The sequence below is a fragment of the Neopsephotus bourkii genome, unplaced genomic scaffold (genome assembly GCF_033783945.1).
Source record: "Neopsephotus bourkii isolate Nb327-2 ecotype Australia unplaced genomic scaffold, CSIRO-AGI_Nbou_v1 NB_272, whole genome shotgun sequence".
NCBI classification, from domain to species: domain Eukaryota; kingdom Metazoa; phylum Chordata; class Aves; order Psittaciformes; family Psittacidae; genus Neopsephotus; species Neopsephotus bourkii.
In genome coordinates, this window is record NW_026900781.1 from 13,045,649 (window position 1) to 13,072,023 (window position 26,375).

Genomic DNA, 26,375 nt, shown 5'->3' on the forward strand with positions numbered 1-26,375 from the left:
TGGAGTAATGGCTGGACTTTATTATCTTAAAGGTCTTTTCCAACCTAGCTGATTCCATGATTCTGTGATGCCAAGTCAAACTCACATTGTAGTCACTTGGAGTAGTTGAAAGAACGAGGTTTATTAATCTGGTGAAGTTTCCCAGGTATTCTCTTTTTTTGCCCTAAAGGAATGTCAGCATCACAGGGAAGCATATAGCACTCACTTAGGAGAGGTTCACACATCCACACAGCAAGGGAACTTCGCAAAACTGGTTTATCATTTGCTACATGTTCTGCATCACTTCCTCCTTCATATTCTGTGGGCATCGCACCTTACCCGAGTGTTACTAACACACGGGCGAGTAACACCCGATTGCTCATCACCGTGCCCATTAAGGGCTGGTTCTGCCACTAAAAGCATTCGGAACTTGGGCTGGGCAAAAAACAGCACCACTGAGGGCATCAAACCGCGGGAGAGGCACGGCAGAGGGGCCAGAAACTTCCCTAAATGAAGCGGAATTAATTCTACCCCCAAACAACCAACAGCCTTTTAACGCTTTACTGAACTAACGCGCACACCAACTCAACCCTACAGCGCTAGGCAACGGGTACGCATGCGCACAACCCTCTCCGCGGCAGGGCAGAGCTACCCGGACGCGCGGTACGGCGCATGTCATGACGCTAGGGGAGTGCCTGGAAGCGGAAGTGGGTCAGTCGGTGGGTGCTGGGGTGCGGAAGCGTCTGGTGGAGGAGGCCGCGGTTTCGGCGCTGTGGGCGGAGGGGAGCTTCCCCACCGGCACCCGCGGGCCTGCTCTCTCTTCTCCAGTGAACCCCCGACGCTGCGCTATGGCGAGCCCCAACATGCAGGTAGAGCGACGTGCCTTCCTGGGGCGGACCCAGAACGAACGGCGGTCCTGGGGCGGCTGGGGGTGGCTCTACGCCGGGCCTGCGGGCGGGGTGGGGGAATAGGGAGCGCAGACGGCTCAGCTGGCGGGGCCGGCAGCCGCGGGAGGTGTCGCGGAGACTCGGCAATCCGCAAGAGGCTGCGGATCAGTCGTGTGGTCAGTACCGGCCTCCTCTGGCAGCGGGTGATGGGCCCCGCTGGAGCGGCGGGGCCTGGTGTCTACCTGGGAAACGCGGTTGCCTTTTGTGGGCTAGGTGCGTAGTTTGGCTTAGGGTTTTTCTAAGGCTGCGGACTGTAGGAAGTTTTTGCCTGCTCTGTTTACTGTTTGTGCCAGCCCTCGGTTGGGGCTGTATAATTTTTTCTGTGGCTGTTTGGCAAGACAGCAATGACCTGTGTTAGAAACAGTCATTGTCTCTTCAGCTGTTCTGAACCGTGATCATTTTCTTAAGCTCATTACGGCCATGTAGTGCTTACACTGGCAAAGCTAAGGGAGGTACTGCAGAGTCTAGAATAAACAGAAGGAGGATGAAACCTGTTTAAGATCATCTGATGATGATGTTCATCAAGCTGTCAAACCACAGACTGATAAATAGAGTTTGTGTCTCATGGATAGTTAGAGCTGGACATCTATGCTGTGGTTCATACAACTTTCTAATAAACTATTTCCTGTTTGATAGCAGTGTTGAGCTTCGCAGTAGCAGACTAAGATGCCAGCTGATGTTATAAAGTACTAGGAGTGAGAATCTAATACCCAAGTAATAGTCTTTGGTATTTACAAAAGCAGAGTATACCAAAACCAGCCCTTGCATCATATAGACTTCTTTTTCAGAGGGCTGCAACGTCCTCTGTTTTCTCACACATCCATTTTAGCAGGTGGTTTTTCCCATTTATCCTTCGGATTTAGTGTCATGTGCATCACTTTGTTGTACTGTAGCCAGGAACTGTTGGACTGTTCTGTGGTAGTCAAAGGTACTTAACTTTAAGAAAGTATCTTCTGGTTTTGGAATAAATTTTGCTCTTTTGCTGATTTGAGTGGTGTGTAGAGGGGCCAAACGGAGCCAGCACAGCGTGAGCAGCAAGGAGGGGATTGCCCAGTTGTATGTGGTAAGCTGCTTATCAGCTTATGGTTTCCCCAAAAAGGGAAGACTGAAATTCTATTCCAAAGAAACAGATGCTTAAAGTGTTCCAGCACTTGCCACAACAGAGCTGTATAGTCCGCTTTACTGGATCATTGTTTTTAAATAACTTGCTCTGTGATTTCAGGTAGATCTATTGAGATGATCTTTGCTTCCAAGACACAACACGGAACAATAGAATGAGAGATTTTGCTATTTCTTTTTTCATGGCCACTGTCTACTAGTTTTGTTTTGCCTGAAGCACATCCGAGTGTCCGGATAGTTGCAAGAGTATCTGTACTGGAATGTCTAATGGATACTCCTTGCTGTAGTTGAAACTCCACCTCGCTTCTGGACATTGCCATAATCATACTAAGCATAGTAACAATGCTTAGGAAAATAAATTGACCTGATGTGGAAAAATACTTGTGGGGCTATAGAAAATTTAGTTAGTGCTGGGTAACTTTGGCTAAACGACTCTCTGTTTTAAACTTACGTGAACTAGTCATTCACACCGACAGTTTTAATTGTCCTAAAGTGGTATAGGCATTCCAAGGAAGAAAGTGTACTAAAAGGTAATAAGCACTTAAGAGCAAAAGAGTAACGGTGATACCAACAAATTCACAGGTCAGTGTATGCAATACACTGAATGGGTTAGATCACAGTTTTATCTGAAACTAGCCCAACAAATAAATTAAAAATCCATTTGTAACTTCTAGAACTTTTCTTCATGCTTGTGATTTGGGCACGTCCTCTGTCTGGTGGGGTTTTTTTTTCTCCCCTCCCACTGTAGTGTAAATTAGTATCTCTCACTTGGATATCAAGAACCTAAGTCCTTCTAGAGAAGCCAAACAAATATATTTGAAGATGTCTCCCAGTATAGGACTGGAAGTGTGATAGTGCATTGTAATCATGTACTTCCTGTATTGACTCTGTTGACAGTTTGCTGATGTCGTCAGTCATAGTTCAAAGTGTCTGGGTCTGTGATTAAAAAAAAACCCTTACAATGGATTTCCAAATCCTTCCATTATAAATGAAAGAAATTGGTAAGGTAAATTGCATAGACAAACCAGTAGTAGTTTCAGCTTACTACACAGTTCTTCTCATTTACACTTTTTCGTGTGCTAGTAAATTTCAGCAGTTTGTTAATCAGTGTTATAAATGGATAGCAACATCATGTCACATACAAAGCACATGTAAGACTTGCAGTCATTTGCCTTCAAGTGTTTTGGGGTAAATGTTGAAAAGCGGAAAAGCTGGCTGTCAAAAAACATAGCAACAGCTTAAAGTGTCTCTTTGGTCATGCATTGTGCTCTCATGTAGCACCTAATTATTTGCTTGTATTACAGAAAGCAATAGACCTTGCTAGCAAGGCAGCACAAGAAGATAAAGCAGGAAACTATGAGGAAGCCCTCCTCTTGTACCAACATGCTGTGCAGTATTTTCTCCATATTATTAAATGTAAGTGTAATGTATTAGATGATTAAGTAGAGTTTAGCACTTTCATTATACAGGGTAATCTCATATGTTGACATAATTACTTAAATTTTTACTATCACTGTCAGTTGGTAATTGTAGTTTGACTGAGGTTGTATATTTTGCAGCTTTTGCTTTTACCATGTTGTGTGTTTGCTTCATTCTTGTAAGAAATTGGATTATTTTTACTTGTGTTTTGGTTTAGACAGGGAGTCAGGGGGTTGCTGTGTCTCTTGGACTTTTGTAGCAGTTGTCAGGCTGGCCACTGCACAGGGAAATGTAGTAAGTACAGGGATCCCTGAATGTCTGTTGTGCTGAAAAACCATGTGTTACACAAGCAGTCTTTGTATCTACAGAGTGGTTTTTTGTTCCCTAATTGATGCTGGTTGCTTTTCTACAACCTCTTCTGCTGGCATTTTTCTTAATGTTATAGCCTGCTGTTCATCTTGGCCAGCAAAATGTATGAGATGGATTTGTATGTTGCATTTTTTCTTCAGTTTCCATATTCTCATTATTTTATGCTTTTTCATCTTTTGTGTCATGTCCAGTATTTGTATGCAAGGAGTAAGCTTTCTTAATGTAGGTACAGTCCTAATCTAAGTGGGCTGGGGTGACTCTCCTGACGTAAGTGCACTTGCAGATCTCCATGATCTGGAAAACAAAAACCCACCACTATTTTCTTTATGATCACTTAGGTAATTTGTGCTTATCAGTTCCTATACATTTATACCTTACAGACTTTTATCAGAATGTCACTTGCTGTGCTTTTGACAATACTGATATATTTTTAAAAACTTAACACAAACCTAACATGTTAAATTTTGATTACTGATTTGAAATACTGTAATAATGGCTAAGAGAAAAGTGTGGCTGTTGAACTTAACTCCTTCAGATGTTTTATGTATTTTTTTTCTTTGACGTGAACATCTTTTAAAATTTGTAGGCTATGGAAAAATAAAGTATAATTCTAAAGAGAAGTTGCTTAGTACAAGCAGCTTCTTAATGAGGTATTTTAAGAAATGAGTTAAGGCAATGTATAGCTTTAAAGGTGGACAGTAAAGCTTCCAGTGCCATTATCTTTAATCCTTTACAGTCAAATTTTAATGTTCACATGTATATTTGTTTTCTGGTAGGTGATGACTTCCTGTCATTTCTTTCTGTGATATAGTAGCAAAATAAGTAGTTGAGGTGTTCAGTTATGTGGTGAGCCCTGAGAGAAGTATACTGATAAGACATAAAGACAGCAGAGATTGTCTTGTTTTCTGACTGATACACATATGTTTTGCTGTTAACAAGGCATTGTTTCTCTTTAAACTCTCAGATGAAGCACAGGGTGATAAAGCAAAACAAAGCATTAGAATGAAATGTAGAGAATACTTGGACAGAGCAGAACAGCTGAAAGAATATCTGAAAAAGAAAGAAAAAGCTGCACCAAAACCAGTTAAAGAGTCTGGTCCTGCTGATGGAAAAGGGTATGTTTTTGCAGAAGGTAAAGCAAAATACTTCCTGAACTCAGCTTATGCTAAAATTCAACTCTTCAAAGATAATTTTAATTAGTATTTTTAAAATGCTCCAGATGACTACTAATGCTGAAATACAGCAGGCTAACATGAATTAGCACCACGGGAATTTCTGTGCTTGTTTACTAAACTGTGCGATCATTTGCATAGGGAATTCAGTGAAGAATAAGAGCTGTTTCAGACTAACACATAATTACTAGATTTAAAGGCAAAGAGTCTGATGTCTGTTAATTTTTTTCTACATTTAAATACTTGCTAGGAAATAAATTCAGACTCAGGATTACTGTGGCCTGAGTTTGATGTGTTTCACAGTTGATAACAGGTGCAAAGCTCTATGTAGGGTGAAGTTCTGTGAGATGGGCTGAATCACCCTAATGCCTTGATGCTGCCCAGGCTTTCTGCTGCTTTCCTTGTATTAGATTTGTTTTTCATTTTGCATATCAGAGATGGACAAGCAGAGCCTCTTTTGCATTTGCTACTGCCATTGAGGGGATAGGAGAGAGAAAGGGTTCAGAATGATGCCTTCTAGCGGATTGTCCTTTTTAGCAGTGCTGAACAGCTATAGTTACTAAGTTGTCTCTTTGAAACTTCACCTGATTTTCAGTCTCCTTCATTGTCTACTTGTCTCATCAGTTTTATTTTTTGAGCTGTACTGTGTTCTGCTGGTTTATAATCGAAGGAGCTGATAACATCACAGAGGCTACATGTATTTCATGACCTCTCCAATTGTTCACTATCTAGTCTTCTTTTATTCTTCTTTAACTTTCAGTTTCCTTTGCTCTGAAAAGATGAGGGTGTAATAATACTAGATGGAATTGACCAAGTTCTGTTGCAATTCCAGGTAGGGGACAAGAGCCAATGTCTAAAATTAAATGATTTTAGCACACTCATATTGCTTTCTACAAGGGCTTTTGTTTTCTAACAGCTGTCTCAAAGCATGTAGAGGTATGTTAAGAGGGCTCAGACTGGTAAGAGGAAGTTGAAATGGTGAGGAGGGTGAATTAGGAAGAATGTGGTGTAGAAAACCGGTAGTACAATGATGTAAACTTGTAGAGATCTGAAGGCTTCTCAAGGTTTCTTTCATTCCTTAGCCTGGTGGTTTTCCTGCTACTTTGCATGCTAATGTTTATCCAAAGACAGCAGTCTCTTTTATTGTATCCCAACATTTTTTCTTGTTTCAAATCAGGAATGACAGTGATGGTGAAGGGGAGTCAGAGGATCCTGAAAAAAAGAAGCTACAGAATCAACTTCAAGGTAATTTTGAAGTATGCTTTTCTTCAAAGAGTGGGGATTTCAGTCAAACAAGTTCTGATATTTTTGTTACCTAAATGTTATGGATTAACTAACTGTCTGTAAGTGGCCGAACTAGTATGCACTTTTCACATACAAAAGCATAATATTTCTGGAAGTATGGGCTTGCATGCTATGAAGTCATAAAATGACAATATTGAAATGTATCTCCTGTACCCTGTACTTCATGTGGAAATTGTACCATTTATCAGGATAGCGTTTCTCAATGGGAGAAGTTGCAAAATTCCATGTAGCTGTTGGCTAAACTGAATCAATATTTTTTACTCTTAAGTGCATTAGAGTATTGCCTAGAGGCTAAGGTAACAGACATACAAACAGTATAAGCAGGAACATTTTCACAGAAACTTATGCTCAAGTTTAGGAGTTGAGAACATGGATTCTTGCCTATTTATAGTAATGGGCAGTATTTTCTCATATGCAGTGTTGATGTTCTCCCAGTTGAGTAAATAATAGTTTGGTGTTTCTGTATCACTGGCTGTATGCAGCATTTGAGTTCAGTGTATAGCAGCTACCAGTTGTTTTGTACACAGTAAAAAAAGAGGCTTTATTTGGTATTTATTACCCTTTAATGGTGAAGAATTGTCCAGAGCTTCCCTGCCAGAAAGCGCTTATGGATCTGAAGAAACTTCATTGTTCTCCACTCTGTTTTTCAGTGTAATGAAGATCAAATGCATTTACCAGATCTCTCTGCCCATGTATTTTCAGGGACTATTGTATCATATTTCATACAATATTTGTAATAGCCTTCAGGAGCTATTGTATAATTTTTGGAAACTGCACCTTTTTACGCTTCTCTGCACGTTTACTTAATCCTGTGCATATTTATGTGGAACAGTTTCCTATGCTTTAAAATGACAGTAAAATGATGAGCTGCTTCTCACTATAAAGGGTTTGTTTCTTCGCACATGAATCTGACCTCAGTTCTTACTTCAGGAAACAGTTTCTTGCATCCACCACTTTTTTGATACCTCCTATAAAATGACAGTTTTCTTGCTTATACATTTGATTGCTTGAAAGCCTGAGATGCGAGATCCTTGGTACCTTGAATCTTAACACAGGAGTCTGTTACTTGGGTAATACAAGCTCTGGGCAGCCTTCAGATTACTCAGTTTTATTTTGCTTCCCACAACAGCTGCCAAACTTTCCTGTATTTAATATTGCTGCCTTGTCCCATCTTCCCATCTAAAAGTAATCAAGACAAAATAATTTTTAGTATGTCAGGCTAACCAATGTGAAGTCTGAAGAGAAGGCTAAATTATAGTGCAATTGGCTAAAGTCAAACTGACCTTGTTGATTAAGCAAGATGGGACTTAGTGATAAACTTTGAGAGAATGTGGTTACACTACGACACTCTGCAGCTAAGCAAGCTGCATGTAACCTTTCTGATTCCTTCAGACCTAGCTCTTGAAGCTTTTTACCGTTAGATGATCCAGTTGTTTGCTGCATATCTGGAGATACCCAACAAGTTACTTCATCTGCTGAAGAGTCTTATAAATACTGGACTAGTGCAGCTACATTGCTTCCCTTGTTTAAAATGAAATTTCAAATTTTTTGGGAAGTACAATGGTGGTTTAGTGAGGATATGGTGCCTGTGTACCTACTGGAGAAGGTACTCCTCTGTGACTACTAAATGCACATTTGCTGGTCAGTTACAGACTAGCTTTAGCCATTGCAGCACCTCTACTAATTCTTGAGTATTCTGATTATCCATGGCTTAATGTGGTAAAACAACATTGTAGATTTCTGTATAAATAACATCTATTTGACTTAGTGTTTATATCGACTTTGAAGTGCCTTGTTTGGATTCAGTATGGACATGGGCATAGATTTCTTAATTTTTTAATCTTTCCCCAAAATGGATTTTATTGAAGTTGTAAATGGTATGCGCATCCCTAACTTATACAATCTTTTCTTATAGGAGCAATTGTTATGGAGCGACCAAATGTTAAATGGAGTGATGTTGCTGGCCTCGAAGGTGCCAAAGAAGCACTTAAAGAAGCAGTGATCTTGCCCATTAAATTTCCACACCTATTTACAGGTCAGAATTACAGCATTTGTTTGCTATTGGCCAGTCAGGAGCAGCACTGGGGTCTGAGAAGAGTGTTGTACCAATGTATCAGAGACTCGAGCTGAGTTTTTAACAAAGGGATTGTGATCAATCTGACAGAAGTTTCATGGGTAGATATGGAAAACCTCTTTAGTAACTTAAAAGGACTTCATCAGAAAAATAGTTTCAGTCTTTCTACAGTATTTTGAAGGCTGATGTTTTCTCTCTTCTAGGAAAACGAACACCCTGGAGAGGGATTCTGCTGTTTGGACCACCAGGGACAGGAAAGTCTTATTTAGCAAAAGCTGTGGCAACAGAAGCAAACAACTCTACCTTCTTCTCAGTATCTTCCTCTGACCTTGTATCAAAGTGGTTAGGTGAAAGTGAAAAGTAAGTTGGAGTTGCCAGAGGTCCGGGAAATCACTGGCAAGAAGAAATTAACATAAAGCTAGATAAGTTGCTATGAAGAAATTGAGTTTGAGTGGAGGGTGATGTCTTTAAAAACAAACTTCAGGTGTTTCTATGTTTCATGCTGAAGCTCCAGGGAAAGATATCATTATGTGCTGTGTTTTGTACTGCTGCAGCTGGACCTCTCTTCAGTGCTGTAGATGTTTTTTTAAAACTAGCTTAGAAAGGTTTCAGGAGCACTGTGGAGCTCATTCTCCTGTGCTTGGCTCTAATGCACACTACATCAGTCTGGAGTGCTGGGGGACTCTACCTCTTGGCATCTTCTCACTCATCTCTCTGAGCAGCTGTGCTGTTAACAAGTGACATGTTTTTGTCCATATGGAGGAGTTTTTCTTTATTCTGATTTCAAACAGTATCAGGAATCTAAGAGACTTGCAAAAATAGGTTGGAAAAGAGGAGCAGCCATGAAAGAAAATTTTATGGTTTCCAATACTAACTCTTTGCTTGTTACTATGTATTATGTTAAGACCACCAGGAAACCTAAAGTGACATATTGGCTCTGGTCTAGAAGTCTAGGCTTCCAGTGAAGACTTACAATTAGGAAAGAAGTCTGGGATTGCTGTGAAAAAAGGACTTCATGTGATGATAAGAATACTTGTCAAAACCGTGCTTTGATAGTTCTAAGTGTGGACATCAGAGCAACATTAAAGTTGATAGGATGAGGAAGAAAGGTTGTTAAATTAAGTATTTGAACTGGGTTTTTTTCCTACAAAGCTGGAAAGCTTAAGCTGCTTTTCTCCTCTGCGAAAGGAATACAGAACTTGAATCCAGCTTGGCATTTTTTCTGTTTAACTTCATTTGAGGCTGTTGCCTGACATTTAGTGTTGGAGAAGTTAAGGATTTCCGAGCATGTTCTTATTTATTTTCCTTTTTAACTTGGGAAGATATGTTAATAACATTAGGTGACGATCATAGAATAGTTAGGGTTGGAAAGGACCTTAGGATCATCTAGTTCCAGCCCCTGATGTTAAATAAGAGAACACAGTGTTCTTTCCAATCTGCCTAGAGTGGTGGTTTTGTATAGTCCAAGTTGTCTTGTACAAATGTAAACTGAAAAAGGGCCTTTTCTTGCAAAACCTTTATGCTCGGCTCTTCACTCAGTAAAATGCTGAGACTTGGAGCTGGAAGAATATTACATAGTTTGAGTAGCTTTATATTACTACTTTTTTTTTTTCAGCTTTTTCTAAAGGAAGTGACTGTATCATAATCTCAAGTTATATGCTTTCATTGGTGTAATCATTAAGATAACTGAAGCTGTTTCCTTTTTTAAGATTAGTGAAAAACTTGTTCCAGCTTGCCAGAGAAAACAAACCTTCTATTATCTTCATTGATGAGATAGATTCCCTCTGCGGGTCAAGAAGTGAAAATGAAAGTGAGGCTGCCAGACGGATAAAAACAGAATTTCTAGTCCAGATGCAAGGTAAGTTTACTTGGTTTTCAGAATTGGTCAGAGGAATTAAGATACGTATGGTAAGGGTAGCTTGCATGAAAACATGTAAAAGATCTGCAGTTGCACCCTGTTAAGTTTTCATGACATTTTAAACCAGTCTCTGTTTATTATCTAACATGTAAAATGGTGTCTGCCCTGATACAGGGGTTGGTGTTGACAATGACGGAATCTTGGTCTTGGGAGCAACAAACATACCCTGGGTTTTGGATTCTGCTATCAGGAGAAGGTATGATGGCATTTTTTTATGGTACGAAATTTGCAACTTTTGTGAGGGTTCAACCTGAGACTGCTTCAGGTAGTAATCCAGCTCATGTTTGCAGACATGGCTAATGTTCTACAACTCAATTCCATGAGGTGGACTGAGCAAAACTAATAGCCCCTCACCCTTTAAAGAGGTAGGTTGGTCACTCTTATATTGGCCCTATAGTTTTCTATGATTTTCTTAGTTTAGATGATTGTGCTTGAGTAAGCAGAAAACTATTCTGTTTCCTTGTTGGCTGGTTTTCTGGTGGACTTGGGGGACAAGTTATAAAAAATGCATTTCAGAAGGGCAAGAGTGAGTAAAGCTTTCCTTTCCAGCTGTTAAACTGTTGTGTAGCCTGAGTTCTTTCATGGAAATGTACCTTTATGTTACATGGAAACACCCTGGTTTTCTGCTGGTCAGACATAATATGCGATCTTCTGGTGCATGTTTTAAATCCTGTACTGTAGATAAAGAGCTTCCATGCCTGTATTTGACTAGCTGGATCTTTCTTTGAGCTGCAGAGCAGCAGAGGAAAAATTACAGCTATGTGACAAATATAAATATGTTGTGATGAGGACACACCTTGGATAATGGTATTTTTTGTGGGCTAAAGAAATACTACCTTTTTTTTGTGACTGTCACAAACTTTATTCATATACTTAATTGAAGCTGATCACACTTTGATTAGAGGTTGAACCAGGGGACCACCAGAGGTTGCTTCCAACCTGTATGACTAGTTTTGTGTGAGACAGATGTAGAGGTGAATATGTTGCTTAAAATTTCAAGTCATTCTTGAAATTCCAGCACTGGGGTCCACAGTGGAAGACAGAGAGATAGGACACCATGGAGATAATCAGTGAGGGCTGAACACCTCTCCTGTGAAGAAAGGCTGAGAGAGTTGGGCTTTGTTCAGCCTGGAGAAGACAAGACTCCAGGGAGACAGTAGAGCAGCCTTTCTATATATAAAAGGGGCTTTTAAGAAAGATTAAGAGATGGTTTGGGGCGGGGGGAGGGGGTTGTTTGATTTATTTTTTCTTTTTTTTTTTTTTTTTTTACCAAGGTCTGTAGTGACAGGAGAAGCGGCAACAGTTTTAAAATGAAAAAGCATAGATCTACATTGGAGGAAGAAATCTTAATGAGGAGGGTGGTGAGGCACTGGTACAGGTTGCCCAGAGAATCCGCGGCTGCCCCATCCCTGCAGTGTTAAAGGCCAAGCTGGGGCTTGCGGCAGCCTGATCTAGGGGAAGGTGTCCCTGCCCATGGCAGGGGAGTTGGAAGCAGATGTTCTTTAAGGTCCCTTCTAGCCCAAATCATTCTAGGATTCTCTGCAGTCTGAAAGAGTAGCTCTCTAACTCATGTCCATAAGACTTAAAGGAACTTATGCAGCAATGGCAATAATCAATTTTTCATTAATTTCACCTGTTTTGTCATGTATATCAAGTTAACTGTATTCTAGACTTCGGAGTCACTCTTACTTCATTGGTGGGAGGTAATCCCCATAGTGAGAACAAAAGCTGTTTCAAAGGAAGAACTGCAGTTATCAACATTTTGTACTGACAACTGTATTCAGAATGACTTCAAATTTGCTTCCAACTATGAGCTTTCCTTTAATTGGAGACTGTAGAAAGTGGTTGTGTCAGCTTGCTATCAGACAGTTCTTTTGAGTATGAAAATGCTCAAATGTACTTCAGCACTTGAAGACATTTTCCCCTCAATTTTTTCTTTTAAAACACAAACTACTGGAGAGAATCTGGACAAACTTAAGTCTGAAGAGACCTTTGTCATGGAAAGGAAGTAGTTGCTCGACTCTGGATGTTATCTTATGCTAGCTACAGATTTATTTATGAGAACACATTGTTGAATATTGGCCTTAAGTGTGTGGGTTTTTTAGAGGTTTATAATATTGAAACTGCTTCTTTCTAATACTCTTAGGACCAAACTGTATTTATTTGCATAAGCTTCTTTCCACTATGCACCTGCATGAGCTAGCATCTGTAGAACATTTTGGGTTTTCTTTTTAAACCAGGTTTGAGAAGCGTATTTATATTCCTTTACCTGAAGACCATGCCAGGGCTGCAATGTTCAAACTTCACCTTGGGTCCACTCCACATCTCCTAACAGAAGCAGATTTTCGAAAGCTTGGAGAAAAAACTGAGGGCTATTCTGGTGCAGATATAAGCATCATTGTACGCGATGCACTGATGCAGCCTGTTAGAAAAGTGCAATCAGCTACTCACTTTAAAAAAGTAAGTAGAAATTTTTATTATTTTTTTTTTTAGTTATTTCATCTCAGAACTACCTTAATTTGAAAGTTCCTTGCAAGTAAACTGAATTTGGTTTTGGGTAATATTGCATGCTTATGAGTGTCCTTTTTATCAACTGTGGGAGAACTTGGAGTATTTCTCGTCTATTATTTTCCTTTCTCTCTACCTCCCTCAGTCCTGCCATATATCTGGTGGAGCTAGTTTCTGGGTATTCACGACTCTTCATGTCTCTAGGTAGTGTTAAAAGTATTCAGTTTGAAGTTTGACTTAAATGGGAATGTTAGAGGTACTTTATTTCTGGATCAAGTTACATGGTTCTTTATGATTTTCTAGCATGTTTAAAATAAATGTATTCCTCATCCACATGGGAACAGATGGATTATAATTATGCACATTCTGCTTGCTTGGCATATTTTTCAAACTGACAAATTAAGGTTTTTGTAAAGTTCTGGTAAAAACATTGATTCATTGTTGCTTGTTACAGTATTAAAGATAAATGAGAACTAAGCAAACGGATTTTACAGGGCTTTTGAGGAGCTTTTCCCAGTTTAAAAACAGAATAAGTATTCTGAAACACTTGATTTGATAAGTTTATTCTGGGTGCAACTCAGCAGTAACACAGACTTAAACTGTATTTGGTTAAAAATAAGCAGCTGTTTTGATCTCTCAAGGATTTTCTAGATGCTTCCTTCTTGTAAGCAGCAATACCTGAAGCATTTATCCACTGCTGACTCTAAATGATAATGACATTTCAGGCTAAAGGGCTATTACCTTTAAGCATTTTCTTCAAATTTCAAAGAATCTGAGGCACATCTCGGATTAGCATGGAGCAATGAAATAACCTTGGTTATCACAGTTTGTGGAGGAAGCCAGAAGGAATTCTGGCCTCCTTTTGCCCCTAAAAAGGAAGGGGGAAAGCAAAAACTAGAGTACTTTGAATGTTCTTGCATAAGCTGAGTGTGTGGTTAGTACTTCAGTTTCATTCAGTTTCCTATTTTAGAAGCTGAATCTTAGATTTATTAATTATTAGCATCATAATGGACAACTCGGCCCAGTTAAACAGTGCTTTCTTCAATTATTACTAATTCATTGTAAACCATTCCTTGCTCCACATGATGACAGAGGCTTGTCAGAGTGCATTTTGAATATTACAATATGTGCGCTCCAGCATCATGCTCTAAATGCAGTTTGGGGTAGTAAATCCAGTTCTCAGCTATTAAAAATAGCCAGCAAGTGTGGTATCCTTCAGTCTCTGCGTGTTTTGCATTCCTGTGGATGTATGATGCTTCAGGTAATGATGAAGGAAAATAAAACAGTGGGTCCCAGATAACGTGTTGCAGAAAGGTAACACATTCCTGGTGCTGCTTTTCTGAAGCTGCACATCAGACGCTTTCCTCCAGATGGATCGGGGGGAAGCCGGTGTGGTTTCTGTTCTCCCACTAGATGGTGCTGTTCTCTCTCGAGTGCTGCTGAGGTGGTGTCAGAAGTGCTCAGAGCTTTGTGGTGCATTATGTCAAAGATTGACTAGCTGTCTCTGGCTTCCTCACTTGAGGGACACTCGAGGGTAATTATTGAGCAGAAAGCTGTTAACCAGCAATGAACGAACTCCCAAAGTGACTGGGAAGGGTGGTCTTTTCCAACTAGGTTTCCTGGCATGTTAGTTTTCCACAGAAATCCTCAACCGTAGGGGGAAGCTTCTTCTGGGATTTGTCCTGATGTGAATTTAAGTATCTGGCTGCAGCTGCATATTATCAAAGGGAATGGTGTCAGGATATTCATACCATTTATTTTTCAAAGGGTAGGTCTTCCCAGTGGGTCTGTATAAAATCAATATATAAAATCAATGTATAAAATATATCTGTATAAAATCAAGGAAGGAATATTTTTGCTCTAAAGATGCTGTTCAGCTTCTGGGTTTTGTCTTTAAGATTTTAACTACTATAAACTGATTATTTTCTTATTTTTAGGTAAAAGGACCATCAGTGTCTAATCCAAATACAGTGGTAGATTTGTTCACCCCTTGCTCCCCAGGTGATCCTGGAGCCATAGAAATGACATGGATGGAGGTTCCTGGTGATAAATTACTGGAGCCTCAAGTTTCCATGGTAGGCATTCTTTTGTACCATTTTCTTCTTGCTTTGCAGAACTCTGAAAAGACTTTAAAACCTTTTTCAAATGGTTATGCAAGGCAGTTGGAGTTGTTTGTTTTCACAGATGCTGGACATACCAGATAACATCTGAATTCCCAACATGCAGTGCTATAGTATGGCAAGCCTGTGGAAAAGCCAGCTTTCTATCCCTGATAAGCATTTCTTTCTTATAGTTCTTGTCTGCTGGCATGCAGCTGCTTTTTATCCATAGACAGCATCTGGCTCTTCCACTGTTCTTTCACTTGTCTTTTATTCATAAAATCATAGAATGGTTATGGTTGGAAAGGACCTTAAGATCATCTAGTTCCAACCCCCATTTTTTTTTTTATTTTTTTAATATTTTTTTTTAATTTAAAACATTTGGGAACTTAGCCCCAAGACATGTTTCCTTCCCATTGCTCTAGCATTAATATCGACACTGGGAAATGCAAAATTATATTCAGTGTAAACTGGGAGGTGATGTGCTGTTGGTAAATATTGCCCATGAGATAAATGGAAGCATAAACAATAAAATACAAAGAGATTGTGGATATAATAGTTGTTCTGGTTAAATTTCATCAAAGGTGATACAGCTTTTTTAGGTGTTTTCTTTGTGCACCTTAAAATCCTTGCTTTGCTCTAGGGAATAAAATGTGTCATTTTTAGACAAATTGAAATTGTAGTTCACTGTTTAAAAAAAAAATAATTGCTGGACACTTATTCTGTATTTTTTCCCTAAGAGGGGAAAAAAGAAGCTTCTGAATTTAAGTATTTCATTTGAGGGAAGGACTTCATAAACACATCTGTGCTGCTGCCATTTCTTGTGTGCAAAGTTCTGTGACGAATGAAAGAAATGAGTTTATTTAATGGAGATCACAAACCTCTAAAGCAGTAGGCACTACTTTGTAAATATAACCATCACTATATTTCAGAAAATCATTTTCTGTGCATATTTGCATACTGAGGAAGTACAAAAGGAAACATGCAGGTGCAGGCCTGCCCTGGAACTTCTGCCTGCATGGTCTATCTGGATTTCTTTAATCAGTCTTTCCTGGAGTTCAACATAATACATTGTGTGCTCCTAATGGTACCAGGGCTCTGACTGATGCACTATAATTGCACAGATATTTAAGTGTCTTTAAAAAGATCAGGTTTTTAATTCTTTTTAAGCAGGGTATCTCTAGTCATGATACTAACTTTTGCTTTTGCTCATAATTTTATAGTAATATGAGGTGTCAGGCATTACTTTTTTCACTTGATTAGTTTTCTTGTCTGTTTTTAGTCATAGGGTGTTCTAACTGCTGCTTTCAACTTTATAGATCTGTGATTTTTCTGAACTCCATTTTCTAGTATCTATTTATCTAGGAAATTGACTTAATTGAAGAGACAAATTAGTGGTTATGAGCAGTAAAACTTTGCTAGAAATGAATCACAAACGGATATTCTATATGCTTGCACTGTAAAGAGCACATGGGAACATCTGATTATTTTCCACTTTTAAACTCCTGAATGGATGAGTGGCATAAACCTAAACCTGAGATTTCATTATTAGAAAACTCGGTGATGGTGTCTGTCTTTGCAGGGCTAAAATGTTGCCTCTGTGCAGGAGTGTTTAGGCTTACTTAAAGCCTTGTGTAAATAGGAGCTCCTATGGCCACATTTTTCTAATGGGCTTTTTAATGCATATTTGTCTTAGCAACCAGATTGTTAGCAGTGGTACTGTACTTGTTTCTGAAAACACGTGTTTTCTTTTTTGTTTTTTGACAGGCTGATATGCTCAGGTCGCTAGCTAGCACAAAACCAACAGTTAATGAACAGGACCTGGAGAAGTTAAAGAAGTTTACAGAAGATTTTGGTCAGGAAGGCTAAACCAAAGATATATGTGGAGCATTAGAACTCTTTTTTCCCTTTCTTAAGTATTCTTGTGTCTTTACTGATGGCACTTCAAATAAATGCCAATAAAATCACTCCTTTCTGACTTTGCAGAAGGAATACAAGGTACCTTTGCAAAGACCCTTAAGCTTTTGTATTGTATTGTTTTCCTCAGATGTCTATTAAATGTCTTTTACTGAAAAATAATATGAAAATACAATTTTAGGGTGAGGCAGCAAAGTGATGTGGTAATGTCTATTAAATGCTAGAAAACTTTAAATCATTAGTTCCATTTTAGGTATTACATTAAACCTGGGTACAAGTGAGTTTTAAACTCCCAGTAGGCTCAAAAACCCCTTTTTGCAGGTGGAAGAGAACATATTTGGGTGTTTTCAGTACCAGTCAATCAGTTTCCATATTAATTGCTCTCCTTTCATATAGAAAAATGTATCAAAATTTGCTACTCAAGCATATGGCAAGTGTGGGTTTGCTATTAAAGTAAGGAGAAAACACTGTGAGGGTAAGACTACATGGGCCAGTACTTTATTTAAATACTGATGGAACTGGTATTTGGCTTTTTCTGCTATACTGTGTCAGAATTTTGCCTTAAAGAGGAAGGTTTTGTTTTTATCTCTTTACTAGCTGATACGCACTGTCACTATGCAATTTAGCAGAAGTTTGTTAAATGCAAATATGTGGGAAGGTGTTTACTGGCTGTTCTTGTTTTGGAGTTTTGGGGTTTTTTTTTATTGTTGTCTCTAAATCTCAATTTACTTTCTGCAGGAGTTTGACTGAAGTTACAAAAAAACATTAGTAATATCCTGTAAGATTCCACATGTCAAAGCTGGCAAGGTGTAGGTAGTCTTTGGAGAATGTATGGGAGATATTCTGGGAAGTAGCATGCTTTCACGTGCGAGGAGAGTATAACAGATGTTTTAGCCACAGACTTTCTGGTGATAAATTAACCCAGAACTCTACTGATAACTGTTTCATATGTTACATCAATTTAGTGCTTAAACTTGGAGAGAAAGCTTGCAGTTTAGTACAGTAGTAGCACTTCTATTGGTCTTTTTCTGAAGAAACACAAATTGAGATGTGCCTGAATGTGACTTACAACACTTCTGTGTCAGCATTGAGTTTGTGCCTTGTAAGTTTGCACTGGCTGTAGATACAAAACATCCTTAGGATACTCTGTTCCAGGATCATTGTACAACTATCTTGTATAGGCTTTGTTTAACTTGCATTAAAAGAAATTTGCACATTTTGTGTGTGTATGTTACAGGTACATATACACATACATGATCCATCTTTCAGTGGGGTTTCGTTTCCTTTATGTACATATTTTATGTACTTCATAAATCATAGGATGGGTGAAATTTGCTGTACTTCATTTAAGTAAAATGTTAAGAGTACAACACCAGCTGTTATTTGAGTGTTTCTTCAAGTATTTTCTGCTTGGGTTTGGTTTGGTAGTATTTTTTTAGGCTTTGGTTTCTATGTTTAACAGCTAAACAAAATATTTAGTTAAAAATTCTTTGATCTGCAAGGTGCTGAGCTTTTATTTACTAACATGATGAAACATTCTTTCCAAAATCATTCAGTTATACACAGCTGTACCTTTGTCTTGTGTTGGAATGTGTAAATGTGAATCAGTGGACTACAAATCTTTGTACGAACCTCTCTGGGGGCAAAGGGGCAGGGATTCCAGTGTAGGTGCAGGCAACTATGGTGAGTAAAATCCTACAGCTTTTCAGTAGGATTGCTTGTTCATAGTTGCCTCTTGTGAATACTTTAGAAATATTCACAAGTTTGTGAGCCATATACTGTGAGGGCTTTCACTCAGAGGTTCAACTGCTACTATCGGAAGTACTTGTCTCTTCACCTTTTTTAAAATGAGTCCTTATTGCAATCCTAAAATTCTCAGGAACTTTTTTTTTTTGTTTGTGGTAGGCTGATTTGTCCTGAGTTTCCACAGGCTGAACTGTGTAATCTTATCTTTAATGTAGAAGGCAAGTATACTGTATGTTTTAAATTTACATCTTGCTGCTTGCTCAGTTGTGGGATGGCATCTGTAACAGAAGCACTAATGTTCGTTGTTAAAAGTTGCTTTTAGAAATATATTCCAAATAAACACTGCTGCTTAGAATTGCAGCTACAATGACAAATTTACGGTTTGCTGTCTTTTTAAGGTAGAAATAATTGATATATATCCCAGAGCTACCTAGCTAAGTTATCCCAGAATAGATGGTAGCCTAATGGGGGGTGAGGGCTGCAAAATTACTTCTTAGTTTTCAGGGTTAATTGAACAACACTCTAAATAATTTATGAAAGTTTGTATTTGCTGTACATAATCAAACCCTCTTTAAATACTGGATAAATTAGTTGTGCATTTTTTATATAGTCTGAGGTATGACTCACCTTTGCTAGTTAGCTCACATTTTTTTCCTAACTTCTGATGTTACTGCTTACTCTGACTGTAATATGAAAAACTTCCATTTTCCTTCCTGTGGGTAAACTGGTTGGTCAATTAAATCAGTTGTGCGTGTGCTGCTGTTCTTTAGAGATGGTTTCTTCACATTGACATTAAACTTCTTGGATTTCCTGGCACCTGTGGCACGCATCTCAATGCATACACTCACAGGGTTACAAAAGCTCAGTAAATTGACTTGGTGTGGTTTTTTCATGTTGCCTGATTGACCTTAAATTCCAGAGTCTTGTTTCTTCACTAATTTACCTGTCAGTTTTGTTTTGTCATTCTCTAGCACAACAAAGCCGTACAAATTTCTTTCAAGGTTTTTGTTTGTTTTGGTTTTGAATTATCTGCTGGTCTTCAAATACACTTTTGTTTTAGTTAGCAGAGCAGAACATGTATCTGAGGAAGATACTCTTGAATCAGCTGTTGTTCAGGCTCGTGTCTGTCAGGGGCGTCTGATCAGTTTGCTCTTTATGTCGACCGAAGCAAAGAAACTGCTGGATGTTCCCTGGTCAGGCATTTTGATCTACTTTTTATTTAGTCTTCTTCCTAATAAGAATATTCTAAGCCTTTTTCATGTTACTTCTGAGGATTATCATGACAGGAAGCTTTCTAATAGTTCTGAATTTGTTGAAATATTCAGAAACATCTTTATTGTGCTGTTTACTCTTTCCTTCCTCCAGAATTACAAGCTTGTTTCACGACTGGCTTCCATACATGTTTTTGGTCTTAACCAGATCCATCCTATTAATCATGGTTGACTTAAAGCCATTCCTGTAGCTTACGTAAACTGTTGCAAGAACATGGTGGACTTTGTTTCCTACTATGCTGCTTTTCCAACAGATACTTAAGTCTTATCAGAATGCTGTTGCCTTTATTCTTGAACAGGTAGGTTTTGTTGTAGCTCTTGTGTCATAGTGCCAGTGCCTTCCCCTTTATTTTTTCTTTAGCTTTTTATTAACAGCATTTTAATCTATAGATTTTATTCCACAAATCCTCTGTCATCATAATTAGGTATGTAAAAAACTATTAATTGTTCATTCATCCTCTGTCCTGGCATTTGTGTAATGGCAGCCCAGGTATTAGATAAGCATGTCCTGTTATTTGTCTTTTGGTTGCTGTGACCCAATTACAATTCTTCCTCTCCCTCCCCCACCTGTACATAGACATGCACACACCCTTCTGCTGGTAGCTTTTTGACTAGGCCACTTTTTTTGTGCCATTCTCTGTTTATTCACATTTGCATCCCCTATCCTACATAGGAGGCTCCAACTTGATGAATAAGTGCTCAGGCATACTTCTTCCCTTCATCACATAGATTCAGTGTTTGGGGACGCCAGAGTCCATCTGTCTATACCACCTGTGCCAGACTACCTACCACATGTTGGTCTGCTGGTCCTTTGCAGAAATACTTGATACTTTAAGGCTCATATATTTGGACTTGGTCATGAAACCAAAATATGACGTCCTATCTGTGTCATAGCAGGAGTTAAATTCTCTCCTTAAAAAGGCTTTGGTCATGTTTTGAGACAGCTTCAGGAAATAAGTCACCAACACCTGAGTGCAGGGCTGATTGCTGATAATAAAGCCAGGGTTTTCTTTCCTGCTTGGTGACCTATTAGCAGGCACTGTGCCATGAATTGGCAAGACTTACTTTTGCTTGCCTTCCCTCTTCTGCTGCCTCAGCTAATTTAAATGAAGCTATTGAAGGCAGGGACTTTGCTTTCAAACATGCTCAGTGTCACATGTGTTCTGTAAACTATAAACAGTAATTTCCTCTGACTCATTGTGTTGTGTGCCCGTGACTGTCCACGGGTAATTTATTACAAAAATCTCAGCTGGAGCAGTGGCCCTTCTGCTGCTTCTCTGTCAGTGTCTCAACAATAACAAGTCAGCTAGACGAGGGACTGAGAAAGTTGCTATAAATATCGCCATCTCATGTGGGAAATACAATGGCAAATGCGGACTGTTGCTTACAGCTGTGACCTGGGCTCTGGAAGAGTTACGTTAATTGTATGCCCAATAGAAAGCTAGGAAAAACTTAAATTAAAACTGTATGGATTCAAATGATCACTTTTCCTCCCTCCTCTCCTTAATGGCTGGAGCTTGGGCTGTGGTGGGGAGGCTCTGACCTGTCAAGACCTTATTTTTAGGTAAGATTTTAGAAAATCAGGAAAATTAGCTGACTACTGTTTTCAAATGTGCCATTTAAAATGCCAGCTTAAATGCTCATGCTCTTGCCTTGCTGAGTCTGAGCTCACTTGGAGTTTTAATGTTTTAATTAATTAATCACAGCCATGAATTGCTCTGTACGCAACCAAACAGCAAAGCAATTACTGATTTATTTTTTTTAACCTTTACACTTGCTCTAGTTATGTTGTGCACTTGTGCATTCATGTCTAGCCTTGTTCTCTGTAATTTAAGGTTTTATTTTATAGTTTGTTGTTACATGCCCCAAAAACCTCATGCACATGTTCACTGTCAGTATGGAAACAAGCAGGTAGTTTGCCTACAGCAAACATTGCTAGTTGCAGCACAGTGACAGTTTCCATAGGAGCCTCAGGGCCTTCTGACAGAGGCTAAAATCTTCCCACTGCCCTTTAGCTTCAATGTTCCTCCACCAGCTTCAGGACAGAGAAGGGACGCCAGTATAAATAGAAACCATCATTGATTGCCTAAAGGCACATGGAGGGCTGTGATAGATGTGCATATCCGTATATGCAAATACTGATTACAAACCCCTCAGGAAGGAGTCACCAAAGGTACAACAGGTAGTCACTGCAAAGTCACCTTTAACTTCACTTACAGCACTGCATGGTGCCTGCTTGTTCTGAGTTTAGGTGGGCTCAGTCCAGCAGTGAATTAATGTGTTGGATGCATATGATGGTGTTCTTCCTGGGCAGTTGGAGACTGTAGATGGGGTAAATGCATCTTACAGAGACACAGGCGGGGTGAGAGACACTCGTCTTTGGGTCTCCTGGGGCTGGCACAAGGTGGAAATCAACAGGTGACCAAGGGCAGCGATGCTGATGCTCTGAGCTCCTGTAGGGTTTTGTCCTTTGTCCTAGTTGTCAGCTGTGTAAAATGGTTTCCACGAGCTTTGTAGCCATCAGACTTACTCTCTTAGGCTGCTTTTTGTGTAAAGCATGCTCACTTCACCACAGCAGATACTGGAAATGCCTGATGCTGCTTAGAAGAAAAAGATTTTGATCAGAATTTTCTTTTGATGTGAAATGTTAATTGGCAATCTATGCCTGCCATTTCCCTGTTGCTTTTGAGGTGTATTCTCTGTTTTCTTGCTGTACTCTCTAATACTAGGGTTTCATGTGTTTTTTTGTCTGACTTAACCTTCTGTCCTTCACACCATTTTTTTTTTTTCTTAAGATGAGGCACTGATTCCTTTTCAAGGCCTAATTCAAAGCTCTTTATGTCCCTGTATTTCTTCAGTGTTTATACCAAAGCAAGCTTATATGCAGCAAACAAGCTGACAGAATGTCTATTTCCCTTTTTCCCCTTCAAAGCGAAGGGACCATCTGTACATGCTGTCCTTTCCCTAGCTGACAGCAGGATGGCAATGGGCTGGGCTGCTTGAAGATGGAGACAGACTCAGAGAAGCTCAAGCAGCAGGGTATATTTCATAGCAGTGCAAGGGGGAGAAATGGTTGAATGCTTGCTTTCAGATGGCTACTTTGTAGTAATTTCTCCCCTGAGAAGAGACCTGAGCTACATACAAGACATCTTCTAGATTTCCATTGTGTAACAGTAGCTTCTCTGCAGTGTGTGCCAAAGCTAATTTATCAGGCACTGATACGAGGGCAGATGTTGCGTAATTGCATCCAAGAAATAAACACCAGCCTCTTGCCAGTGCTATGGATATCTGGTGTTACCTGGAACTGGAAACAGATTTAATTCCTGTTAAAAGACTGAGCAAAGAAATTTCTCTGAATTGTTTTGAAAGAGAAAGTGGCATGAACCTAGAAGTTTCAGTTCTTCCAGTATTTTTAAGAGTGCAACTACAGAGCAAAGGGCCATGGAAGAGTATGCACAGCACTCTCCCATGCAACGACATGGGGTAGGGCAAGTGGCTCTAGAAACATGAAACATCAAGAGGCACAGAGAGCATCTGGAGAGCAATACGGTAGCTTTACAAGCACAGAAACTACCTAAGATCACCTCCAAAAGGTAAGTTTTTTATAAACCAGAGGCCTACCAACACTGCAAATAATTAACCTTTTGTAATAAGATTGAGTAATATGAACATGCGCATAATAGACATGGCTTGACTGAATGACTTGGGGTGGTATAACTAGTAGCTTAATCCTGAAGCAGTGAAGTCGTGGAAGTTTAGGACCTGTCATGTTAAAGATTACCTAGAGGTATGTGTTTCCAAAGGCACGATACAGAGCACAAAATGATGCCTATAAGAGAGGCTTAGCTGGGAACAACTTCACCACCAAGCCGCTGAGCAGAAATCAGGTACAGTGAAAGAAACAGGCCAGAAGTTACTGGAAGTATAATTACAAGAATGTTCCCTATCTGGCTAAAAAATGAAAAGATTCATGAAAATACACATCCAGGAAGGTTGTAATGACAGTAATAGGTGAAAGACTGCCTCTAAGGAAATGCAAACTATGATATAAATACTGCTTAAGTGATGTGATGGCTTCAAGGGTAATTCCTGAAGGACTTAATTGAAAACAGCCAGGAAAGACTTTTTCTTGCAGCTGTCCACTTAGAATTACTATCTGGAAACCTAAAAACATATAGTGACTTACAAGGTAACTTCTCCACAGATGAAATTCTGTATTAAAGCTCACTCTGACACAGTACGACAAAATGAGCTTAGAGATGGTAACTGCAGGCTGCAGCAGCTGTGGATTTCCTAGACAGGTAGGAAGGGAGCAAGGGCAGGCGTGGTAATCCTCACATGGCTGTTCTTGGAGTTTGTTACGCAAGGGACCAGGGGGCTTTCCCCTGAGGCTCTTCCGTGGATCTCATTATCCAGTTTTCCCTTGGGAGGTAGGCACCACCCCATTGTAAGCACAGGAGTCGTATCTTCTCTTTTCTCGCCCTGAAGCATAGATTCCCCATCAAAGCATAACTTCTTTGCTCCCTTTGGCATGGCAGATCCTTGCTTTATGCACTTGGCAGTTCATCCATTTCCTATGACATCAGGGAAAGGGGGCAGCTACCACCAGAGTGGAGAACTGTGAGCCAGGACAGGAGCTGCGGCATCTGATTTTACTGGTAGAGGAAGGGCTCTATGGCAGCGCTGGTAAGTGGAATGTTGCAGGGGAAAAGAATGGAAAGCCAGAGCATCTCCAGAAAACTTGGATGTGTCGTATCTTGAATTACTGTTACTGTAAGAATGGCTCTACAGACCAAATGTAGGATGGAGACCTACAGATTACAAGGGCTATGCCTTCTGCAGCAAAGGCAACAGCATGTTTGCTACTAGTGAAGCAGTCACTTTTTATTAGGAAAAAAAAAAAAAAACCACAACAAAACAAACCCTCTTACCTAGCACTGAAGGTGCCATAAGCAGTGGGGAAAATCTTTCTTACTACACCTGGCAGAAGGCAATTGTGGTAGAACTAAATTTTCTAACTTGCCAGCAGGTTGCTTCTACTTGAATAGCACATTTTCCTGTACATGTTCAGTTATGGTGGCCCAATAGTGAGTTCCTGGGGCCTGGGTGCAAAAATGGTGTGACAGGCAGCATGGTAATGGGGATATTGTGCAGTCTGTCATGGTTTCTGGGTCAAACAAACACACTGTGTATCTCCGACTTCTGCTCAGACAACATCCATAATGCTACATGTGTGATCTTAGAATATTAACTTTAATTGTATTTATCTGCTTAAATATAGTTTTAAGGCCATTAGAACAATTGAGAATGGGTGCTCTTATGTCAAGAGCCAAAATGGGTGCCCCTATGTGAAACACCTGTGTTCACTGCTTACAGATATTTAAAAGTTATAGCACTGAGCCTTCCAATACAAAGGCCTACCATAGCCTGTTCCCACCTGCTTTCAGTAGTTCTTGCTCCAGCACATTTTCCATGCCACCCAAGGAGAAGCAGTCCACTCGGCGTTCTCCTCCAACCTGCAACATCCCTAGGAATATTCAGCAAGCTAACTGAGTCTCTTATGCTCAAGTGTGAACAGCAAATTGTTCCAGTTTGAAGTCTGACATAAGCAGGTGTACCAAAGGAGAAGAAATATGGGTAATAAGTGAAATTCAAGATCATCTTGGTCCCAAGTTTGATTTATGTGTTTTTAAATTATAGACAGTAAAGATTTCCTTTTCCTACTGGTTGTCAATTTTATTTCAATAGATCTATTATTCAATATGCAAAATAGCAATACAGTTACTTCTTATAAAAATAAAAAAACTTATAACAGATAATGATTCACAATTAGAGTTACTAATGAAGAAAGTTGGTTGACAGGAGCCACTCATCTAGGCTGCCATTATTCCAAAACCTGGAGCTTCACAGGACTCACAGAATTACTGATGTGGCTCTAAGCTCTTGTAACCATTAATGCTCACTTCTTAGACGGTGCTGTTGGATGCCATACAATGCTTGCTACAAAAAAAAAAAAGGCAGAAAGCTAGAGAAGAAAGCCAACTAATTTGGAAGGATAAAAGGAAAAACTTGTTTCCCTTGGCCATGAAACTTACTCTTTCATGACACTTTCTTTTTCTAAATGCAGTATGACAGTCTGGATGGAAATCACATCAAGAAGTCCCTAGGTTTATCACAGTATAGCCTATAGCTCCTGATCTCTTCTCCCCTTTCAAAATACACAGAAAAGACAACCAGAATATTCAGCAGATGAATAGCTGGGGACAATACAAGTGACTCCAGTGGCTGGAGGTTGCAACCTTGCTACCTGCTCTTCTAAAACGTCTCCCTTCTTCTTCTCGTTTCTCCCAAAGGAGTCTTCAAACAAGATACATTTCTTTTACGTGTACCTGGTATGTTTTGGGAGCATTTAATAAGAAGATCAAAAGGACATTTCTAGTATCTGCCATTTGTACTGCGGCATTACCAACTCACAAATTTGTTTCCGCGTTCAAATGACAACTTGGATTCTTTAGTTGCCATGCTTTGATTC

General features: G+C 39.5%; 1 protein-coding gene across 1 annotated transcript; it reads left to right on the top strand.

The window, feature by feature from the left end:
* Positions 1-627: 627 nt before the first annotated feature.
* On the top strand, positions 628-18,201 carry VPS4B (vacuolar protein sorting 4 homolog B). The gene is made up of 11 exons (XM_061346641.1): positions 628-848; positions 3,350-3,461; positions 4,798-4,948; positions 6,183-6,250; positions 8,226-8,345; positions 8,588-8,744; positions 10,094-10,242; positions 10,417-10,498; positions 12,543-12,762; positions 14,748-14,885; positions 16,677-18,201. The coding sequence occupies exons 1-11, from the start codon at positions 657-659 to the stop codon at positions 16,776-16,778; spliced, it is 1,491 nt and encodes a 496-aa protein (XP_061202625.1). The 5' UTR covers positions 628-656; the 3' UTR covers positions 16,779-18,201.
* Positions 18,202-26,375: the final 8,174 nt, after the last annotated feature.

What these genes read in the sequence shown, in the direction of transcription:
- VPS4B (XM_061346641.1), top strand. Translation starts at nt 657, where the DNA reads ATGACGCTAGGGGAGTGCCTGGAAGCGGAAGTGGGTCAGTCGGTGGGT. An exon ending in ATTTCCACACCTATTTACAG is followed by an intron (nt 8,346 to 8,587) that starts GTCAGAATTACA and finishes TCTCTCTTCTAG; the next exon opens with GAAAACGAACACCCTGGAGA. An exon ending in GATTCTGCTATCAGGAGAAG is followed by an intron (nt 10,499 to 12,542) that starts GTATGATGGCAT and finishes TTTTTAAACCAG; the next exon opens with GTTTGAGAAGCGTATTTATA.